Source organism: Chamaea fasciata, unplaced genomic scaffold (assembly GCF_029207755.1).
Source record: "Chamaea fasciata isolate MVZ Bird 193981 ecotype frontalis unplaced genomic scaffold, bChaFas1.0.hap1 SCAF_5, whole genome shotgun sequence".
NCBI lineage: Eukaryota > Metazoa > Chordata > Aves > Passeriformes > Sylviidae > Chamaea > Chamaea fasciata.
This window is the reverse complement of record NW_027094090.1, coordinates 4,076,197-4,099,366: the sequence shown is the minus strand read 5'-3', so window position 1 is coordinate 4,099,366 and position 23,170 is coordinate 4,076,197. Positions and strand designations below refer to the sequence as shown.

The following is a 23,170-nucleotide window of genomic DNA, read 5'->3' as shown; positions in this document are numbered from 1 at the left end:
GTTCCTGCTGGGCCCCTTCCAACTCAGACTGCTCTGTGATTCTGTGATCTTGGGTTCCAGCTCTCATTTACTGACTGTTTTCCTGCAAGGTGTAACCGTGAATGGGCAGTTAATTGGAGCTCCTGCACCACCCAATGGCCACAAGAAGCATCGGACTTACTTCAGCACCATCACCATCCTCAGCAATAAGCCAGAGAGGTCTTACCTGGAGATCACACCCAAGAGGGTCATCCTGGACGATGGGGAAAGGCTTGTCCTGTCCTGTGGCCGGAGTGCTGTCGTGAGAAGCAGGAGCCTTGAGGTGTCCATCTCTGCCTACTCCAACATCACCGTGACCATCCGGGACTCCATCAGCTTTGTCATCCTCATCCACCACTACAAGAAGCCAGCCCCATACCAGAGGAATCACCTGGGGTTCTACATCTCCAACAGCAAAGGCCTTTCTTCTGACTCCCACGGGCTGCTGGGTAGGTGGCAGGTTCTCAGGTTCAGAGCTGTAAATCAGACAAAAATGATATTTCTGAGCAGAGACTGGAGGGAAGGAAGAAGGCAGGTGGGGATTCAGTTCCCAGGTGAGACTTTCACATCCTCTCTCAAACAACTTCTCTCTTTCTAGCACCTCCAATTCCTCTCCCGTCTTCTGCTGTAGGAGCTCTCTCTCCCTATCCCAGTTGTGCCTGGCTTTCACATTTCCACTCTTTCAATGATTGTTCAATACAGTTACTATTAGAATACATGTGTTTGATGCTCCCAGTACAGAGACAGAAACCAAATCTTCCATGAGAACCTTTTGTGGCCCCTTTCTTTCAAACATGAAATGAAAGAAAGCCACCCCTACCTTTTGAAGAAACGAGGCTTTAGGTAGGCTCAGCTAATGGCCAGATGGTTGTGTTCTTTCAGCCAATGAGAAGTATTGATGTTTTTGGTCATGTACAGCTGCAGAACTCCAAAATTTCTGCCATACTTTCTGTGCCACTCAGACACCCCCAGGGGAAGCAGGAGATGATTCCTTAGGAGTGGGGTTTTGGACTACTGGCCACTCTCATGGACAAACCTCTAAATCCACACTTAGGTTTGGACTAGAAGAACTTTCTCCCAAGAAGGCAAGGGAACAGAACTTGAATCTTCAAGCCTAGGACTTTTTGCTTGCTGATGGACATTATGTGGGTTATTAACCTCTAGTGACCATGTCCCACACAAAGGAACTTACTACTGCTGGCTAAAAAAACCTCTTTAGCTCTCTAGTGACCCATGGGAAAAAAATTAGGGTTTTATTCTAACCTCTATGTTTGTGGGATTTAGAAATAAATCACAGAAACAAGATTCTTCCTGCTCTTGCCGAGAAGCCCTTTACAGATACATAAGCTGAGAATCCTCAAATGCATCCTACCAAAAAAAACCCCAAACAAACAAAACCAAACCACAAAAATTTATAAACAAGCACAAGTCAGCCAGTCATGGGCTCTTTTTTTATCTTGCTTTGCAGGTCAGTTCCTGAGCCACGAAGTTAAGCTTCTTCAGGAATCCCTAAACACAAGTGGTCATGAGGTCGGGCAGAACCAAACCGAGCCATTGAAGGCAAACCCTACAAACACCCTGCAGGTGAAGGGGAGGCTCATTCCCGTGGTGTGGAAGCAGAGGAGGATCTTCAATGGCCAGCAGGAAGTCGACTGCTGGTTTGCCAAAAACAACGCAGACAAACTGATTGATGGCAGCTATAAGGACTATCTGGCCTCTCATCCTTTCGACACAGGGAGCACCTTTGGGACAATTAACAGCCTTTAAGACCCATCACAGGGATGTGTTGTGGCAGCACGTGTGACAGCAGGTCCCCTCTGAAGCAACTTATGAATATTTTCTTAATTTTTGGTGCCAAAGAAACCAAGGATTTTGTCCTTGGAAATCAGCTGTCTCTCTTTCATGCTAAATGAATGTTCATCAAATTCCTGAAGAAAAAGAAGGCTGGGGGAAAGGACGTGGTTGAAGGCATGATTGATGCTCTCCCAGTGGAAAGGGAGGGAGAAATAAGCCAGTAAACAGTGCAGAGGCTGCTGGCCTGAAAATAAACCCATGCAGGGATCTGTGCAATACCCCCTGGGGCTGGTGAGTCACCCCATGAAAGGCAGATCATAGAGCACAGTGCCTGTTGAGGTGATAGGCTTTTCAAAGAAGTGATTTGGAGCTCCTGCTCAAACCTTGGTCCATGGGGAAAGGAAAGAAAGTGAGAGGAGGGGTGGGTGGATATTCATCTGCAGTGGCCCATTAGCATCAAACAAAATCAAAACCTTGAATCAACAGGCCACAGGAGGGTATTGCTTTCCTGGTTAGTGGATTGAGGTCTGGATTTGCCACTAAACATGATGTTGCCTGAATCACTACAAACCCTTAAAACAGTGGTGAAAAGGTCGATGGGGTTTATTGCTGTCTTGGTGTACAGGCTGTGTGCTTAAAAAGCACCTCTGGTCCTCAGCAGCAACAGGAGTGGTGCAGGCTCCCATTCCAGGGAGCAGTTGATTCAACACAATTCAATTTAAATAACATTGCAGGGTTAGCAATTTCTTGAGTCTTGACTTCCTCAGAAAGAAACAAAGTTCCCCTGTGAGCTTCCAACAGACCTGCCTTGATGTCCTTGAGCATCACATCCCTTCTGCTCAGCAAAGATTTAAATTTCCTTATTGGCAAACCAGAACGCACGACAGCCTGTGAGCCTACAAAGCAGACTCTTGAATTTTGACTAGACGTTTCTAGCTGCTTTTGTAATCAGGGAGGAAGTCTTTATTTATTCCAAATTGTCAAAAAATTTTCATCCCGGTTTCCCCTGGCTTCTTCTCCTTCCTTACACCGTAGGAATTTGTGAACAGCAGGAATTTGGCAGCAGGAGGTTACAGAAGGGTCTGCCAGCCACCCCCACTGCAGGTGGTGCTCCAACCCCAAAACTTCAAGGCTGTGGTGTATTTTAAAGTGAGGCATCACTGAGTAATGCTATAGCTCAGCCACAGGGGAGTTTTAGCCGACAACTTGTCCAAAGAAGACTTGACAACCACAAAGACATTTACATGGCAAGGCCAAACTGAGCTCATGAATAGTCTGCCTTTCCAGAATTGAAAAGGAGGGAGGCTGAGTGTGGAAGCATCTCCAGGAATTAAATTCTATCCATGTGTTAGGAGAAAACAGTTGCCAGAGACATACAGAAATAGGTTCAATCTTGACTGATATTTTTCCCAATATTTAACAATTAAATCATATTGTTGCTGTTGGAGCTCCAGCTTCTGGGGGTGGGGTGGTGATTTTCCAGTCATTTGATCAGCTCATTAGTGCTGCAAGCACCGTGGCAGCAGAGCAGGTGACAAGCATGGTTTCTTCACTCACACCATGTGCTGCTGCCTGAAACAGCCAAAAGCAACCAGCAAGATTTAACTGCACTCTGGAAGATCCTTACAGAGTGCTCAGTTAGCACAAAACTCATGCCAAGGCTCGTACTTTGGAACAGAACATCAAGAAGAAACTACTGCTTTGGGCCCTGCTATCTTGAGAAACAGCTCTCCTGTGAGGGAGACCTGAAGGCAAGACCTTCAGCACAGTCCTGAGCGTGGGATAATAACAGAGGTTTAATGCTCTGCAGTTTGCTTGTGGACCAGAAAGAGATGAGGAAGAACAGCTGTGAAGTTGACTTCTCTGCCAAGAAGATCACCCACAGCCCACATTTTCCCTGGCACAGAGAGAACAGGGAAGTGGCAGTGGATTTCTAGACACCCCAGGGTTTGGCAGGTGTTTCCATATTGTCCTTCCTGAAACCTTTCCCTCTCCTCCCACGTTGTGCTGTCCACGTGTATTGCTAAAGGGGAGTGATTGGCTTAGGCTCTCCCCTAATCTCCTCTGTACATAGATATGTATATAATATATATAGACACACACCTACTGCTAATAATTCGGGTGCATCATTGCTCCTCTTTCTCCCTCTCCAGCCATGGAAACACATTTCTTTCAGGGCCTGAAGATAACAACGATCAAGTCCAACTTCTCAGCCATATGAAGCACCTGGAGCAGTATACTCAAGGTCTCCTAAAGGCTCCAGTTATCCATTTCACAATAAATATTTTACAGTGAACGCTGCGGTGAAGCTTTCATTTGGCAAAGATAAAACAAGCTTTGAAGCTAAGGCTGTGTGTGTTTTATGCTGCTGGACAGGCTCATGTTACCAGATGACTGAAAAAACCCCTCACGAGTTAATAAGTTGGGAACCAAAGTAATTTCAGTGGAAAATTAAAGGTCACTGGTGTTCTTTAGTCTCTATACACTTGGTAGGAGGCAAGAGCAGACCCTAGGATTCTACTCCCACACTGAAATGAGAGTTTAACCACAGACTTTAAATACAGTAGAATAGGACATGGGAAAGGAGTTTGTGGTCCTGCTGTCCCAAGAGCAATGGCAGGTCATGGACTGCAAATCTCAATTTCTTTCAGCTCTGAAGTGGGCATCACACTTCCTCTCTCACGAGAGGAAATATGTTCAGGCTTGGTCCTCACAGCCCTTCATGCTGTCCCAGAGAGCTCCCAGGCCTCTATGCAGGTATTGCATTGAAGATGCATTTATTCTCATCTCCAAGAGTGCCACAGAGCACTTGGATTCACAGGGATGTGTCTTAGTGATTGCACATTGCTCAGACAGCTCAGGAATGAGGCTGAGCAATCACTCTGGAGTGCAATGGAAACAATTGCACAGCACCATTTCAGAGATGGGAAGGGAACAGAGCTGCTGGAACAGCACTGGCTACACAAGGATTGAGAGGGAGAACCTTCCCCCACATCTCGTCCTGCTATTGCTGTGAACCTTCTCGGACAGCCTCAACTAAGGGCTAAAATGAAGGTCATGTCACAGTCCAGTTTAGGACAAAGACATTGCTTTGGCCAAATTTGCACTCTTCACCCACTGCAGGATTCCGCTGTGCAGCCCCAGAGCAAGAACAAAACTCCAAAATACCAGTATTCCTCAAAACAGGGAGCAAGTTTTGAATAGGGAAGCTGGTTTAATCTATTTCCAGTCAAAACCTTACACAGCAGAGGACTTACTCCAGCCCTTACCAGAGCAGAATTCCTCATACAAGCAGAAGTTGTGCTGTGAAACCAACTGCACTGAGAAATATAAATAATCTATTCAGAGCGCTGTGTGCCATGTGTTCCAAAAGCCTTTTGATGTGCCAGCAGAAGTAGGATTCTGACCCTTCATTAAGGAAGAAAAACAAAAAAGGACTTAATTTCCAGAGAAAGAGTTTAAAGCTGCACAGCTGCAAGTGTAGCCAAGCGTGTCTAGTTCACTGAGGGGCATCCGAGACTTTGATTTGCATCTAAGGCTTCAAACACTTTGAAGTCAGGAGAAAAACAACAAACCAAACCCCAAAAAAACCCCCACCAAATATCTTCACATGCTCCAAGCTCAGCCTTTTTATCTAAATCCATCCAAGTCAGAAAATCCAAATCCTTTTACTCCTTAATAAGGGCTATTTTCTTGGGAAAAATACAAGGGAAAAAGGAAAAATAAAGATCATTCCCGTCCATCACTGAAGGGGAGTTGGCTATGGCTCCACTAGGGATACCAGCCCATTGGATCCTGGATCCCTGCTCCAAGGACTATCCCCCCATGTGGACTCTGGATGGGTCTCTCCACAGCTGTGTCTCTGCATTCAGCCTGGGAGTGGGGTGGTGCAGCTGCTCTGTGCTCACCCTCTCCCCAGGACAGCTGCAAAGTGTTTTGCATTTTTGTGTTTATAGACAAAAACAGTTTGCTAAGAGGAGAACAAACAGGGCAAAGCCCTGCACATCACACTTGGAGCAGAAAGTGCCAGTCCTGGGCTGACCCAGGGTGTTTTCCAGCAGCAGTACTATCCCAGGTTCCTCCTTACCCCCAAAATAGGGCTAGCTAATGGGGCTTCCTGATTCAGTTTGAATCAGATCCTACAGACGTTCCAGTTGTTTATTTTAAACTAAGTAGAAGGCGAGTTGTCAGCTTCCAGTAAACACTCCCTTGTAAGGTGGTGACTGGGATCCATCTCTGAGCCTGCTCTGGAGCCCAGCACAGGCTGATGCTGCAGCACCAGGGCTTTGCACTGGAGCAGCTCCTACACCTCAGCCACAGAAACCAAGCTCTGTGGCTCAAGCTCTTCATCTCCAGGTTTAGCAGAACAGCCCTGCTGCAGAAACACAGCCTTCCCCTGGTCAGGAAAGATTTCAACAGCTCCCCTTCCTCCCTTTCACAGCGTTAGGGTTGTGCAGAACATTAAGCACATGAAGGCATTTAATCTCTGAAGCAATTTTAGGTCAAATATTTATTGGATTCCTTATAAAACAGTAAAAAGAATCAGATCCATTGGGACAATCTTCCCAATTCAAGACATTTAAATACAGATTGCAAACCAATTCTTTTGAGCATTGTGCATATAAAAGTGTCACAGTTCAGGTAGTACAGAATAGAGCTTTTTTTTTTTTTTTTCTATTAAAAAACACAGACAATCTTTTCATTTCAGTCTCTAGCCCTGACAAAAAAAACCAAACCCAAAAAACAGTAACACCCAGTTGTCCAGCCAGGGAAAATACATCCCTGTATCCCTAACCTCAGCGTGCCTGCATGTGGGGCTGACAGGCAAAGCAGATACTGCTCAAGCCAGTACAGGATGCACCGACACTATCCGCAAGACAACTGCAGGACAGGTCTAAGATGAGGCAGGCAAAAGGATCTCAGTAGATCCACAAGGGTCACTCAGTGTTCCCCACCCTTCCCTTCCTTGGCCAGCTCAAGGATCACAGTGCTGCTCCTTCCTCCACCTCCCTTGCCCCGCTGCTGTCAGATGACCACTTGGTAGCTGGGCTGCTTCATCTTCTGGCTGGTTCCCCGGAGTCCTGAAATATCCTGGTCGCTTTCAGACTGATCAAAATCCATGTCTGGGGAGAGCAATACCTAGAAAGGAGAACAGACAGATGCTGATGGAGTCAAAGGTCTCAGATGTTCTCAGTACTGCTTGCTGAATGAGTCAAGCATTCCTAGAGGGGTCTGCTGGTAGACCCAATCCTCTCTGGCAGACGGGTAAGGCCTCAAGGTCATCTAGACCATCTCTCCAACAAGAGTCAAATGGATTTGGGCACCGGCACCACGACCATCTGCTGTCCCAGCCCCCTTCCTGGGGAGCAGAATGGGCAGCTGAAGGCACTGCTCCCCATGGGACAGGACTCACACATGGATGTTCAGGCCTGGATGAAGCCTCAGTGGAGATGTACAAAAATGAGGCCACATATTTTGTGAACATCTGTACCACGTGTAGGCCTTTTCCCAGGCCCCCAGCTGCTTGTCACCTCCACAGCACAGCCAGAAGGTCAAGCAGAGCTACAGGCTCAGCTTCAGCCATGGCCAGCCACCTCAGGAGTGGTGTCCTAGCCTGGCAGCACCTCATCTCTGCCTGGCACAGCAACTCCTGTCTCAGTCCAGACTGTGGGAGCCAAAGCAGAAAAGTGACACCTCTCACTGGTGTTTGACGCAAAAAAAGCACTTTTTTTTTTTTTTTTTTCTGCAGGACCCAAAGGCTGCCCTTTGCCCCAGGAACTCCTGCACCCTCAGTACATAACTCTACACCTGAGGCTACCATAGGCTGCTCTAAACTGGCTGCCATCAGCCTGGAGCATTTGCAAGATGCAGATGGAGCCACGAGTGGGCATTGTCCAGCCACATCCTCTGGAAGAGGAAAAAGGTTGGATTTTACCCAGGAGATGGCTGCACTGACTGCAGAAGAGCTGAAACCCAGTGCCAGCCAGCCAGCAGCGTGCATGGGCAATATTCATGGCTGGACAGATTAGAATCATTGAATCCTCAAGGTTGGAAAAGACCTCCTAGGCTGAGTCCAACCATTAGCCCAGCACTGCCAAGTTCATCTCTAAACCTGAATGTCCCTGAGCACCACATCAACATGTTTTTTGAACACTTCTAGGGGTGGTGATTCCACCCTTTCTCTGAGCAGCCTGTGCCAGTGCCTGACCACCCTTTCAGTGAAGAAATTTTCCCTAATATCCAGTCTAAACCTCCCCTGGTGCAACTTGGGGCCATTCCCTCTTGTCCTGTTGTCACCTGGGAGAAGAGACTGATCCCCACCTGGCTACAACCTCCTTCCAGGGAGTTGTAGGGAGGAATAAGGTCACCCCTGAACCTCCTTTTCTCCTGCATCCCCAGTTCCTCTTCATCAGAGCTGTGCTCCAGACCAGGCTGTTAGCTCAACCCTGTCCTACCCCCATTTCCTCAAATACCCACATTGGGGCAAGAGAAGCTGCACTGACACTATGAAGTTTCCCTGTGCCTGACTCAGCAGCCTTCCAGCCCAAAGTCAAGGGATGGTTCATGGACTTTCATCCCAGTGCTCACACACACAGGACATTCCCAACAGTCCCAGAGCCAAGGATCCCTTGGGCAAAACCAGGAGCAGGGGGAATCACTCCTGTCTCTGTCTATCTCCACACACGGTTGTGAATTCACGTGCCCTCCACTTGTCAGCACTCAGGCAGCACCACAGGGCCAGTCACCACAGCAACAAAACCACCAAACAGGAAAAACTGAACTCCAGTGAGTCAGAGACTTCAAAGGAGCAGAAGAGCCACAGGGGAAGATTTCCTGCTCCCCACCCTCACACACACCCAGTGTTTTTCTCCTCACAGTCAGACACCCAAAGGACAGCAGCAGACTGGATTAAGCTTTCTTGTTGTCCCCCTCATTGGTCTCAAGGAATTTTACTTTTTTTGGCTCAGGACACACACTGGAAAGTTTCCATTTCTCTCACGTGAAGATTTCCTCTGTTTATCACATTGATATTGTGATGCTGTTGAACCTGAAGAAATGTGTGAGTAATTACTCACAGGCAGCTCACCGTGAACTCACTGAGCTCTGACAGGCTGCAACAGACTGGTTGTGGGGCCTGTTGAACCGGGGATTTGGGTGGGTTTCAGCTCTTTGGGTGGGTTTTCAGTGAGAGCTCAAGTCCCCTTGCAGCCAAGCAGGGATGGTGACACAGTGTTGTGCATCCAGACCCATCCAGGATGCCACCTGCCCACCACACACTTGTAGAAAACTACACAAGCCAAGAGTCCCCCAGTAAACTTTCCATAATTCCCCAGGAAGCAGCACCATGAGAGAGCACCTCGTTGCCATGACAGCCACAGGACATATCCTGAGGTATCATTTTCAAGCCCAACTCCAGTTTGGGAGTTTTCAGAACAACTTGGACAAGGCTCTTTCCCTGCAGATGTGTCCAGGTCAGGATCACAGCGTGTTGGTGGCACAGCTGGGAGTGGGACATGGTTTCCCAGTCCTGGGACGATGTGCGGCTGCCTCACTCAGCAGTCCTCAAACACCTCACACATTCCACAGCATGATTTGCCACAGGTCAGGAGGACTGTGAGGTGGGACAGTTTCCTTCCAGAGGCACCTCTATGCCCACCTTCATTCATCTTCCCTGTAAGGACCTGGCACCTGAGCTCACCATGAGTTTGAGCTAATTGAAAATAAAATTAAAAAATCAAAAATGAAATTGTTTCTCGGCTAAGCAACAGGCAAATGCAACTTTCTCTTGGACTTTTTACGTGTTTCAACACTAAAAAGTAAGCAGCTCTGTATTGGTGTATATCAGCATCTTCATCTAATGAATGCCAAAATACAGAGTTCCTTATGAAGGGAATTAGGACAGGTGCTGAACTCCATCCTGACCAAAAGCAGACCCTCATGCTATATATTAACTTTCCTTCCAGCCTCAAAGTAGGCACTAATTTCACCTTAATTTTTCTCACAAGTACCACTGTTACTAGACTTTTGCTTTAAGGGTTGTCTCTAAAAATGTGAGCCTTCAGGAAAGGAACAGAAACTCATCCACCTCCCTGGGGAAAAAAAAACAACAACTGAAAAAAGATCAAATAAAACATTATTAAAACTGACTTGTTTTCCTGAGTGGAGGAAACAAAGACATCACTGATAAGATCTGAAGTTCATTGGGAGTTACAAGGGCAAGGGAAAAGAGCCTCGGGTCAAGGGCAGGACACATACAGAGCAAAAATAAAGGCCTTGCAGATGAATTATTTTCCCCAGGCTGAAGAGCGCTGGATGCAAATTGGCATTCAAGAGATCCTTTTCTATCCCACAAGAAGGGAAAAAAAATTACTCCATGAACATTTACAAGGCAGGGCAGGAGACTGAAACAACACAAAGCTTAAGACTGGCATGGAAGGAAAGAAAGGTGAAATTCTTCCAACTGTAAGAGGGAGTTTGTCCCTTTCAGGGATTCAGTGTAAAAGAAGAAACAAGAGCTCATCCTCTGGTTCACCAAAGGAACTTTAAAGCCCACAGGAGGCTGCCCCTTCCTTGGCTGCAGCCACAGAGTCAGTAAATGACACCAGAAGCAGGATTGCTATTGGGTTTCTTCTTGCTGCCCAGCTGCTCTACCGAGCCAAGGGCAGAGCTGAGGTTTCCTGCTGCCCCTCAGAACGTGGGCTTTTAACAGGTTAACTTCAGCCCACTCTTTCCATTCTCCTTCCTATCTCTCCCCCTCCTTTACCAAACACAAACTGCTGGTTCATGTGAAAATAATGACACTCCATTGGTGAGATAGGCAGAGGGTTGAAATTCAAGTCGGCAGCGAGATGGGCAGCTGGCGGCGCCGGCAGTGAGACAGCCCTGATGAGCCCTGATAAACCTGGGGGACACCTTAGCTCTGCCCTACACCCCTCAGCCCTCCTTCCTCCTCCACTGGGCAGCAGGAATACAGGAAATTCCCCCACCTGAACAGGTTATTAGCAGCAACAAGCCCAGCAAATGCTTATTTTCTGCTTTTGAGCCTGAATTCCAGTCAATCCAGCTGTAGGGCTCAGCCAGTCAACATGATCTTTAGTTCGCAGCTTAAGAAGCTGACACCTGAAGCAGGAGCTTAGGGCTATTCCTCAAGGCCCAGTGCCAAGAAAGAGTTGGAAAACAGGTCACCCACTTCTGTATTTCTTCATAAGCTTCCTTCTCTGCCCAAAATATTTGTCAGGCCAGAGGCACAGGAACATGTCTGAGCATAAAGGAGGCAATCCCTGCAGACTGCTCCAAGGAGAAACCAGTCCCCCTGGAAGCTCTGCTGCAGTGATGGATCAGAGGGTTTCAGGATGAACAGAGGACCTACACATTATTGAATTTTTGCTGAAGTCTTCAGAGAAAAGCAGTCAGGTATTTGGAAGGTGAGAAAAACCTTTGACAGAAAGTGGCAGATTGTGGGAATTGCTTCCACTACCTGAAACTTCCTGTCTGTTGACCTGCCAGAAGAGGCTTTCTTAGCCTCTGGAAATTAGCAGGTACTGTTCTTTGAGATTATCCAAACCTGAGCTAGAGGTCACTAAACACTTGCAGTGCTCCAGTGGAACAAGGCAGAGGTGCAGCTCCATCTCCACGGAGGAGCAGTACCTGTGACACCACCTGTGAGCCTGCATGCTGCAAGGTTTGGCTCCAAAAGCTGTGAAGGAGATCCTTGTCTCAGACAGAGATGTTACTTCCTTAGCTCTGCTTCTGAGCTGGTGTTACCCTGACCTTGGGCCTTCAGGAACACACCCAGTGAGCAGGGCAGAGCTTCACCACCACTGACCTCACCAGAGCTGCTTATCCAGAGGCAGGGCCTGGAGGAGTGACTCTCTTGTCTCAACAGCTGCTCACATCTGCCAGAGAGAATTCCTCTGACACTGCATGAGCAGTGGCCACTTCCCCACTGCACCCCTGGGACACAGAAGCCTTGGCTGCTGTGCAGACTGCCAAGCACACACTGTTAAAACATTCCTATTAAAACATCACTGCCTCTGTGTGTGCTGCAATGTCACCACTGCAATGATGGACCATCCCATCTATCAGCACAAGAGCTGAGTTACTCCTTATGAAAGAACTCTCAGAGAGCAAAGAGCTATTTCTGTTCATCCCAAATTCCTCAGCAGAAGCTCCTCCAGGAGCCAGTCTGTGATTGCCAGAAATTATCTTATCTTGGTAAGTCTGGCCAGTGAGCTGCAGGATATCAGCAGTTGTACACAGAACACACTGAAACCAGGCCTGGGTGCCAGGAGAAGAAAGGGAATTCCTCCCAGGGCCAGGGACCAAGACTGTGGACACTGCCCAAAGGTCAGTAAGAAGCAGACACCACCTACCCAACAAACCACACAAGATTAAGAAGAACAAAGTCTGCTGGAATTGCAGCATTTCCTCCCGCACCATAACTTTTAACTGTTAGGCTCAGACTACACAAAACACAGCCTCCTCCAGCTAAGGGACTGTAATGTGGTTGAAAAAATACCAAATGCTGACAAAAATAGGATTCCCAGCTAAGCTTGTCCTCTAAAAGGGATGCTAACAATTACAGAGAGAAAAGTAAACTCTTCCCAGCCAAAATTAATTACAATTAAATACAGCAAAGCTCAGAGTGATAGTTTTAGCCTGCACACACAGATCAGTGCAGAAGCCAGCTCATTCCCCCAAGATATTCAGTCATCATTCAGGGCAGTGTTTCAGCAACACTTCCTGGGCTGTGACACCGCTCATGGTTAGAGTGAGTTTGACTTGGCAGGGTGATCACCCACATTCATGAAGCACCACCCAGGTCCTGGCAATGTGATGTTCTGTTACAGGGTTGTGGTAAAACACACAGAACATCCCAAAAGTTTGCAGCTTGGTCTGAAATACAAGTTTGCATCCCTGGTCTTACCTGAGATTCCTCAGTCCTCCTGGCCCGAGGAGTTTCTATAGATCCATTGATATCTAGGGTATCCTTCTGCTTGTATTTCCTCATGATCAAGCTGTCCACAACCCAGAACATAATGGCCTTGGGGAGAAAGAAGTTACATCAATAGATTGCAGAGACCAAAATGCAGAGTCATTCAATCACCGATATTTCTTCTCCTTTTGGCTTCCCCAGACATCCAGCCTTGATCAACTTCATACCTAAATCAGCCCTGCATCAGTTGTGTCCATGTGGATTGGATGAGTCAAATTCCTTAAGTCCCTTCCTACACAAGTTCTATTGTTTCCATGGTTGTTGAAGACCCAGATTAAGTACGACCACAATAGGCTGAGTTTCCACCAGAACATAACCACTGAACCAAACTCCATCCAAAGTTCATCTGCCTGAATCAGTCCCTGGTCAGCTCTTTGAGGACCAGAATTTGCTTTCTAATGTGGAAATGCAGCCTGGGATGATGGAGAGAGGCAGATCAATGCAACTCTTCCAGTTCTGCATCCATTGAAATGTGCATGGGATGAACTGGAAGTGAGTTCAACTCCCTGCTTGTCCATCTGAGCATTAACACTTTGTTCCCATTTCTCACCTTAGCAGGAATTGAGCAGCAGCTCAAGGATTACCCAGAACCAGGGGAACCAAGAACGAGATGAGCTTTCAAGAGGTTTTGTCAAACTAGTTTTGAGAAGAACAACAGTTCTGGGTAACCTTGAGCACCTTGTCTTGCTGTAACACAATCTGACATCCAGCGAGATGACTGCATTGTCAAGGCCACAAGCCATCCTATAGGACATTAAAGGGCTTGGGGCATCCCCATGCCCACAGCTTGCTGCTGAGATGAGCTCTCACCTAACAAGACCCAGCTTTATTCCAAGAGGCGAAGAGTCAGCCCCACAACATCTCAGAGAAAGGGACAGGAATTGGGAACAGAGACTGTGGCAGTGACAGGTTTGTAACAGATACATTTCTTTACACACCCCTCCACCCTGTCTCAGACACTTCAAGGCTGCCCCCAGCCAGTCCCTGTGCACACTCCCATAAGGGGGTTCTGTAATTTCCAAACCAGCCCACCCAGCACTTGCAGAGGCACCACTTACATTGACTATGAAAGGCACAACAAACATCACCAGGACGAGCTCCAGCTGAGGGTTTGGGATGTAACCCAGGAGGATCTGCTGAAGCTGAGGAGGAGAAAAACATTTAGAAACATTATTTGAACAGCTCTGTTGCAAGATCTTTGATGGAAACCGGTTGTCTTCCTACATGAACAGCCAGAGCTCTGCAGCCTGCGCTTCAACCCAGCTCTTAAAAGATTACACAGGATATTCCCTTAGCCCAGCTGCCAAACACATGATTTTGTACAGAAAGAAATACTGTGAGTCTTTCAGTGTAATTATCCATGACAACAACTGGTGGGACTTCCCTTGGCTCCCTGGAGCTCATCTGCAGAACAAGGACACCAGCCATGAACAGTAACCATGGAGAGGAATCCGGCAGCATCTCTGGGTCTGCATTTGTGCTGCTGAAGAAGTTCACATCCAGCAGTGAGCACTGTGGGCTACTGGGTTTGAAGGACAACCCTTGAAAAGATAACTCCAGCAAGTTACACACAGTGCCTGGTACCTCAGAGCCTGGTGAAAGTAGACTCCAAACCAGAGTTACCTCTGACTCTCAGGATTAGGTTTTTACACCCATCACACCTACCTGCCAAGAAGCATGTGTCTAAAAGCCCCACAGGCTATTATTTTTATTTTTTTGAAGATAAACCTCTGATCAACACAATTCACACTGCTGCCATACAGAAGCAGCCAAGCAGGAAAAGACAACACACTACTTGAATAGCTCTTTCCAAATTAATCTCTAAGAGTCCCCCCTGGTTTAAGCATGGGATCACAAAACACCAACATGGACTGACTTGACAGAAGAACGTAGAAATCCTCTGGCAGAACTGAAGGAGCTCCGCTGCCAGTCCAGCCCACTTTAGCCTTCCAAGAATGGGAAAGAAAATTAAAGCATCATCTTATTCCATTAGCTTTTGACTAGCAAGAGAATGCACCAAAAGCCAAAAGTCTTTTATGAAAGACTATTATGAAAGTCATGTTTCCCAAAATTTAAGTAATAGCTAATGATTACAGAGTGAAGTCACTAAGTGTGAGGATTAAAGGCTTTCAATAATGGGAATCATGAATCAGGCAAAGCTGACAAAAAAGAAACCACAACAGCTTCAGCTGGAAAAATACTGCTTACCTTTGTCCAACCAGGGATAAGCAGGACAAGGCTAATCACAGTCTTTTCAAAAACCATTATCAGCAAGTAGAGGATGCACTGGCCAATCCAGGCAGCAGCTTGTGGAGGGTCACCTGTAAAAAAAGAGAATATTAAATGTGGGACAGAGGGCAGGAGGAGACAGCCTTGCAGGAAAGTTGCTTCATGCTTGATACTGACCCTCCTCTCTACAAGGATCAGTCAGTACATACACACTCTACTACAAAATAAAGTAGATGCAAATAAATCATTAAAGATAAAATCTGTGATGTGCTCCCTGCCAAGCCTTACCCACATAGTTACACAGTTGCCAGAAACAGTTTGAAAATTTCAAGTCACCATTTTCACTACAAGCAGCACAACTCCTCAGGCCTGAGCAGAACTATTTCATTGTGCTGATGAAGTGAAGGGCTGGTTATGTGATACTGCCTGAGCAAGTGACAGGGCTTCATCACCCCAGGTTTTAAAGCAATTCACTCAAAAATAATCAATGTTAATTAAATATGCATGTTTCCAATGGGGTGCTCAGCAAGAAATAAGGAAAAGCATATTTGTATTGTTAACAACAATAATGGTTCTGTATCTATTACATGTGCTTGCTTCAGCCCTTTATGAACATGCTGCCAGCTGGTTATCACCTCTCCTGGCTCACCAGAATATCTCAGGTCTGCAAAACTGAGCAACTGTATCTGGCTCAGGAAAGCTGCAGCATTTCCTCTTACCACTTAAAGACAAAGATAACCCCTGGCAACACTTGCTCCCAGCATAATCTGGCCAGAATTTGGAATTCCACCCGTGCAAGGGAACCCGTGCAGTTGGCACTGACAGATGCCAATGCTCAATGTGGTCAGGGGGCAGCAGGCTGGGAGCTCTGCTTCACTTTTCTCCCACTTTTCCGCACAATTCTGTCGAGATGTGGCAGTGGGGAGACAACACCAGCAGTCTGCAAAGGGACATTTATCCACACTGACAAAAACCTCTGGTCACAAAAATCAACAGCACATACTGGGATTTGATAAGAGCTGGTGTACAACCAAGCCCCAGCTCTGTGGGGACAGGCTTCTCAGTAAGTGCAAAACAGGTTTACAGGTACATTTTTCCTTATTCTGTCACTTGTCAGCAATGCACCGGAACATCTGCCTTGTCGCAAAGCTACAGCTAAAAATTAGAGGCACCCTGGTAGTGTCCAAGGTAGGATCACCTTGTGCCCCAAATTGCTCAAGCCATGACTGAGAAGGAAGTAAAGAGGAGGAGAGGGAAGGACTGGGGGGCCAAGGGTGCAGGGACGAGGAGAGCAAGCAGAGAGAGCCAAACCAGCAGGAACTGCATGGAGGGAGGGCAGGAAGAGGCAGCCAGGAAGGTTATGTGGAAGCACACCCAGCAGGGCCCGTGGAGGATTTCTGAGAGAGGAATCTCTCTGCTCCTTGGCAGGCAACAGCTTAATGGGTGGTCTGTGAGGAGATGGGAGCAGTGTCAGAAGCAGCTGGCAGCTGCAGGCTGGTGTCAGAGAGGCTTTGATCCTCCTAAAAGCCTCTCCCAACAGATCAGGATGCCTGGCTGCCTTTGGCACACAGGTTGGGTCTAGCGAACCCTTTTCCCTCATACCCCAAAACAAACCAATTCTCCCAGAAACCCTCCAGATTATCCTCACCCATCAGAGCTCTGAGTACAAACAAAACAGGAAAACAAACACATCCGTTGTATCCTTCCTGCATCTCTGTGTTGTCAGCTGTGCTCTGTCCCCCAAGGAGGGGCAGGACTAACAGCCACAGCACTCTTTGTGAATCACCTCTCTGTGACAGCACTTTCCTGTCATCTCAGCTCGCCCTAAAAAGCAGCAGCAAGTTTGAGATCTCTCCCAAATATCTGCCCCCCTTGCAGGGACAGGTCACTGCAGGCAGCCAGAGCATAATAAGCTCCCTGAAGATGTATCAAGTCTGAGAGCTGACCTGCAACTTCTCAGAGTGGCTTAATAACAGCGAGACAACTTGTAAAAGAAGAGGTTTTAATAATGACAAAAGTAACAAATATTATCAAACAAAAGAAAGGTAAGTCGAACACAGAGCAGAGAAGACTCTTACTGGGGTAAGGCAGTCCAAAAAAGCAATTGAGCAGTTCTGTGCAGTCTTTTAAGCACTTGATGGTCCAGGTGGGCTTTTGGGCACCTTGCCCAATGAAACTGGCAACAGGTTTTGAGGTACATTTCCAAAGCCCAACCAGTGCCTCTGTGCTGAGACCTGGCCAGAGAACTGGGAAAGAACATGGAAGTTTCTGGGTCCTTCACCTTATTAGAGCAGCAAGTGGTGAGTCTTAAATCTCTCCTGATATGGAAACACCCACTAAGGAGGGGGTGCATTTCTACACACCTCCATTCACCACCACAACAATGGCCTGTGGCTCTTTGTTCTGCGTTCTGTGCCCTGGGCAGCTCCAGGCAGGTGTTGGCTCACCAGGCTGATACACAGACTCTAAGAAAGACAACCTGCTTCCTAACCCACCCTAGGAATGGACTTGCCTGGGTATTCAGGACTTAACTTCCATGCCCAGCAGGCAGATCAGAGGGTGTTCCTACTGTTATTTTTCACTGCATCCTGATCTCCCAAGCACAGGAGGCTTATTCAAGACAAAGGTGAAAACAAACAGCAGCATGGCCTTTAGGGCTGCAAAGGACTTAGAGACAGCAGCTCATTTCCACTTCACCGGGGAATGCAGCTGTCTGCTTCTCACCTCAGCAGGTGTGGAGTCATCAAGGACCCCTGATCCACCCCAGTGTCTATCATCCACTAATCCACCACCTAACACCACCAATTCACCCAACTCTGCCCAATAACAGGAACATTCAAGTCAACATTTTCTGGCATCTCATCAGGGAAGCTTTTGGTGTGGTCCCTAGACAAGCCCATATGACAGATTTGCCCCAGATCCTCCCACAGTAGGGAAAGGCTGGACGACTGGAGCTGAGCTCATCATGGAAGTGCTGGTTTCCTACAGAAAACTGGTCAGAGGCATCCTCAGATCAGCCCAATGTCTTTGATGGATCAAGTGTTGCCCAGAGGTGCCCTGCTCTGTGGATGGGAAAGGATTCTTCTTACAGAAAGTGTTTCTATACATAAATCTCGAGGAGAGTCCACAAGACTTTCAGCCATACCATGTTCCCAGCCAGCAAAAACTAACCTGCTGCCTGGAGGCTAAAAAAAAAAATTAGAATAAAACAGATGTCCTCCTCTTTCCTACAAGGAAAGGAAAGCTCTGAACACAGCAGGGTGGGGAATTGGTCTGGATGATCTTTGCAGCCTCCACATCACACCTGTTGGGTGATTGCAAGTATCACACTCCCTCTGAAGCCTTCCAGTTTCTTGTCCCTGGTTCCAGCTGGGAGGGAACCCAGGACATCTCAGCTCTATCACATGGACTCTACCACAAACCTCTCCCCCCAGCTTAATGAACACCCTCTGCTAAACCCTTCCTACAGCCATCTCCCATTCTCATAGAAATTAATACCCTCCTTCAACCCAAAGGATGCACACACTGAATTTTGACTGCTCTCCTCCAACAGTATTCCTGGTGCTCCCCACCATCAGCAAAACCTCCTTGGAGCAGCCCAACAACCACTGGAGGCTGTGGCAACCTCACACCAATGTGACACCTATTCCACTTGTGCGTGGGAGCCAGAGCAGCAGTGCTTGAGGTATTTGAGCTGTTACCACACAACAGGATTAGTTTTAATCCAGGCTGCCTAATGCACCGAGCTGTCAGCACAGCCCACATGTTACTGCCGGACAGCTTCATTTACAGACTTCTGGGGATTTGTGCACACAGAGCAGGTAGGAAAAAAGCTCAGCTACAGCCAAAGTGGGGGGTTCAGGGGCTTTGAGGGAAGGCAAGTATTTGAAAGCACTTGAAAGTATTTGAAGTTGTACTGGGTGACAAGGTAGGGGTAGAAAAAGTCAATAAAAACTTCTTAGGAGACACTCAAATGGTACCACCAAAACCAAGGGATCTAATTATCAATGCCAAGTACAGAAGAGGGTACATACATACTCTTCTATAAAATAAAGTAGATGCAAATAAATCTGAGCTGCAAATAGCAGTAAACTCTGAATTGTGTGAAATGCTCACTTGGAGGGCAAACCCAGGTTTTTAGAGATGGGAATGTGAAGCATCAGAGCAGCCAGATGGGTCCAGTGGACACCCCAGACCCTCTCTGGCATTTTCTGCACCTGAACTAAAATGGTTGAATCATAGAATGGTGTAGCTTGGAAGGGACCCCATGGGCAGGGACACCTCCCACTAGACCAGGTTGTTCAAAACCCATCCAACCAGGCCTTGAACACTTCCACGGACGGGGCATTCCCAACTCCTCTGGACAACCTGCAACATTGCTGGAGAAAAGTGAGGGCACAGCTAGAATCTGTCCCCAGAGTGCAGTGTCACTGCTCTGGATCTTTGGTCCCTGTGGATATTCAGACTGCAGGGAACAGTGCTGCTGTCATCCAGGTTCAGGAGGCTCAGAGCAAGGGACCCAACCACACACTTGGTCCCTGCGCAAGGACTTCAGCCCTCTCCTCACTTTCCCCCCCTGGCCCTAGGGGTGGAAAAGCCCAGCAGACTGAGCACAGGACAGCCCCTCAGGTTAGAGCTATTTCCAGCAGTATTTCCTCAAGCATTAGCAGCCAGCTCCCTTGACTTCTCCAGGACGTGGGAATATTTGTTATGGAAATTTTGTACAACATCACCACGGGGCCAAAAAGCAGCCTACACAGGTCCTCAGTTAAAACTCAGCAGCTGGCACAGAGCATATTCTCTTAGAACTAAATTTGACCAGTAGAGTTCAACAGGCCACTAAACAGACTTTGAAGGCCTCCAAGCAAGATGCCTTTCCATTTCCAGACACTGAATGAGCACAAAGAATCAGGCTTAGATAGCCAGTGACCACAGCTACACAAGCCAACATCCAGAGGGGCAACCAGAGGGACATTCTTCAGTGAGAACAATTTCCTCCCCCTCATTTCTTAATGCTCCTCTAGAAAAATTTACTTGCACATTGCAGGAAATCTCCCTCTCAATGGAAATTCATGGCATTTGCTTGCTTAAAAGAAATACTGGGTTATTTCTGAAGTAATCCTGGAGAATTACTAAACGCAATTAAGATGTCAGGACACTGCAGCCATACAAAGGTGCTCTCTAGGGAGCTGCTCATTGCCATGGGGAGGGTGAAGAGAGCTGGACCAGCCTGGAGATGAGGCACAAAGTTCAGTCAGGCTTGATCTGCACACCCTGACTGGAGCCAGCACCTCCCCTGCTCAGCCTGCCCAAGCCCAACAGCACCTCCAAGAACTTGGGTATCCATCTCCCACATCTTTTGAAGCTTAAACTCTGCTTTGTTCTCCTTCCTGTGATGGTTCCCTACAGGGACAGCTCCTATAACCATGACCTGCTACAGCACTGGTGCAGTTACGGAATTTCTCAGAATCATCAGAGAATGGTTTGGGTTGGAGCGGACCCTAAAAATATCACCTAGTTCCAAACCCCCTGCCATGGGAGATTCTCAGGGTCCCATCCAACCCGGCCTTCAACACCTCCAAGGGTAGGAGTTTGTTAGCTCTGAGCAGGTGTAAGGCAACCCTCATTCCCCAAAGCCCACCTGTGCCAAGAACAAACTTCCCCAACCTTTGATCTTAGCAGCCAGGCACTCTGAGAAGAGACAACACCTTCCAAAATGCAGTTTCCTGTGCATACAGGCCATTCAGAGAGTAATCAAGAGCTTCTGGGCAGAAGATGGAGGAACATAAGCAAACAGGAGCCTTTGATTCCCCACTAGCTGTAAAACAGGTCATTCCTGGCTGCAGCAGTGTTTGGCCATGAGCTCAGGCACAAGAGAGGCTGATCTCAGAGTGCCTGTTTCTGGGTCTTTGGAAATATGAAAGTAATTGATTTTTCTAAACAATTCTGGACAGCTGGATGCTTAAAATAGCAGCGTAGATTTAGCTGCTTTCCCTCCCCTTTACTTTACTTCTCCATTAATGCAGCTGCACAGGGGGAGCCAGCCAGGGCTGCAGAGGCAGGAGAAGCAAGCACAGAGCAGGAGGAACTGCTGCAGCCCACACCAAAGGACAACTGCAGTGGTTTGCATCAGCTGCAGGGATGCTAGAAGGACACAGCTGTGACAGATTTTTTTTTCCCCTCCAAGTAGATGCAGGAAGATAGATGGGTACTGACTCTACTGGACAAAACCACAACTAGTCTGCTCTGATGGCACTGACTGCTGTTTGCAACATGGATTTGGTGCTTCCCTGGTTTTCTCCTCTGCAGGACTTAAGTTGCTTCCCTCAATTCTCCTGAGGAGCAAAAGTCTGGCAGAGCAATTAGCCCAGAAAATGAATCATATTCCTGGAGCCTGCATCAAACTGTACAAAGTTTACAAGAGTCTTCCCAACTGTTTTGGAAGTTACTTAACAGCAGAGATGAGGACGGGAGTGTTTTCCTTCCCCAGCCCTGCCACAGGATTGCCTTGGACATGTCACTTGGCTCCCACCTGAATTTTCCACTGGGGTCACTCTGGCCAGAGACCTGCACCAAAAACTCGACTTTATGGATGAGGTATTTAACCCCCAATCCAAGAACCAAATTCAAGCAACAGCACAAACTTGTTTTTTTACTAATGAAAGCAAGATTTTCTCAAAGGAGTATGCTGTTCCTGTGGTCTAAGCCAGCCCTAATGAGGGGCCAGCTACAGCTCAACAGAAGTTCATCACTGCTCTGCCAAGACTCTTTTCATGCTTTTTGCTTCTGCTCAACTGCAGACGTGGCACACGAAGCTGAAGCTGTGTCCTGAGGTGGTTTGGCTTCCAGTCCTTGCTGCTCCAAAGGGGAAAAACTCCAGTTCCTGAACTAAGAATATCTGGATTCTTCTGCTGTCGCACCTGTCTGATCTATTATAAAGGAGGAGCCATTAGGGAAAATACAAAAGGTAGTCCCCCCACCAAATGCCTGCTGTCAGGATGCTGAAACTGCCCTGGAGATCACCCACTCTCAGGATTGAAGAGAGTCAGCCCTGCCACATCACATCACCTCATTCCCAGCCTGCAGCTGCTTCTGCTGCCTCACAAACCCAGCCAGGCCCTTCATCCTCTGCCATGACCCATCTGCACAAGCTGAGAAAGTTCACAAGGCAGTGGGGTCTCCCAACTAATCCTAGTTGGGGCCAAGTTTCACCAGCTCAGATACCAGACCAGCTGCTAAAAACACAAAAAAACAAGACTAACTTCAGAGGAGACTTAATGATTAGCATCTTAAAGGCAAGACTGCAACTTTTATGAATCAGATGTATTTTCTGAAACATGACTGAATTCATCTGAACATTAGATGTAATGTGAAATAGGGAAAAATTAATGCTTTCCTTTTCCTGCAGCTTCTCCAGCAAGCTGGCTCTGCTCTTTCGGAAGGGAACTGCCACCCTCTAGTGGGGCTGGCTGAGAGCAGCTTTTTGGAAACGTTTTCTCCATCTCAAGGCAGGAATTTAAAGAGAAAGAGGCCACACTTGAGAACTCAAGTTTTGGGGTCACACTGTGCCTGGCTGATCCCTACTACAGCTCAAGGCAAACGCAAGAACAACTCGGTATTCTGAATGGAGATGGTAGGGAAAACTCCACAGAAGAACTCCACAAAAACCCCCTTAATTTACCATATGGATGTCCTGGAGTATATTCTACATCCCAGGAAATGCTCAGCTTTTCCTCACCACCCTGCTACACTCCAGTGGTTCCAGCATTTAACTCACCCTCATGAGGTCCTTGAAGAAAGGATAACAGAAGGCAGCTGCTCCCATTTCAGCCCCAGACTGTGGTTCCTGCCATTTTCTTGTCCCCATTCCCAGCTGGGAGCACATCACCCCGCTCTGGGCACAGCAGGTGACACCTACCATACTCCCCAAAGACCAGGTATGTGTATTTCTTGTGCTGCACGATCCAGGAGACAACTTTCACACCCAGCCAGATCAGCAGCATCCCCAGCGTGGCATCCAGGATGAAATTAATAAGGTAGCTAGGAGCAGAGAAAAATTCAGGTCTCAGCTGTGTTCTTAAGTCTTATTCTTTTATTGCATTTTCCTAAACCTTACCAGCAATTTCTTAGTTT

General features: G+C 47.5%; 2 protein-coding genes across 2 annotated transcripts in view; one reads left to right on the top strand and one right to left on the bottom strand.

Moving 5' to 3' along the window:
* Window positions 1-4,108, top strand: part of ITIH5 (inter-alpha-trypsin inhibitor heavy chain 5) — a 46,844-nt gene extending 42,736 nt beyond the window's left edge. Inside the window, exons 13-14 of the mRNA XM_066182678.1 lie at window positions 90-467; window positions 1,487-4,108. Of these exons, the coding sequence (XP_066038775.1) occupies window positions 90-467; window positions 1,487-1,785 (677 nt within the window). The 3' untranslated portion in view covers window positions 1,786-4,108. The remainder of the gene's footprint in view (window positions 1-89; window positions 468-1,486) is intronic.
* A 2,191-nt stretch (window positions 4,109-6,299) lies between these two features.
* Window positions 6,300-23,170, bottom strand: part of LOC136289178 (store-operated calcium entry regulator STIMATE-like) — a 29,938-nt gene continuing 13,067 nt past the window's right edge. Inside the window, exons 4-8 of the mRNA XM_066182676.1 lie at window positions 22,956-23,077; window positions 15,017-15,129; window positions 13,867-13,950; window positions 12,740-12,856; window positions 6,300-6,951 (exon numbers count right to left, since the gene is read on the bottom strand). Coding sequence (XP_066038773.1) covers window positions 6,838-6,951; window positions 12,740-12,856; window positions 13,867-13,950; window positions 15,017-15,129; window positions 22,956-23,077 — 550 coding nt within the window. The 3' untranslated portion in view covers window positions 6,300-6,837. The remainder of the gene's footprint in view (window positions 6,952-12,739; window positions 12,857-13,866; window positions 13,951-15,016; window positions 15,130-22,955; window positions 23,078-23,170) is intronic.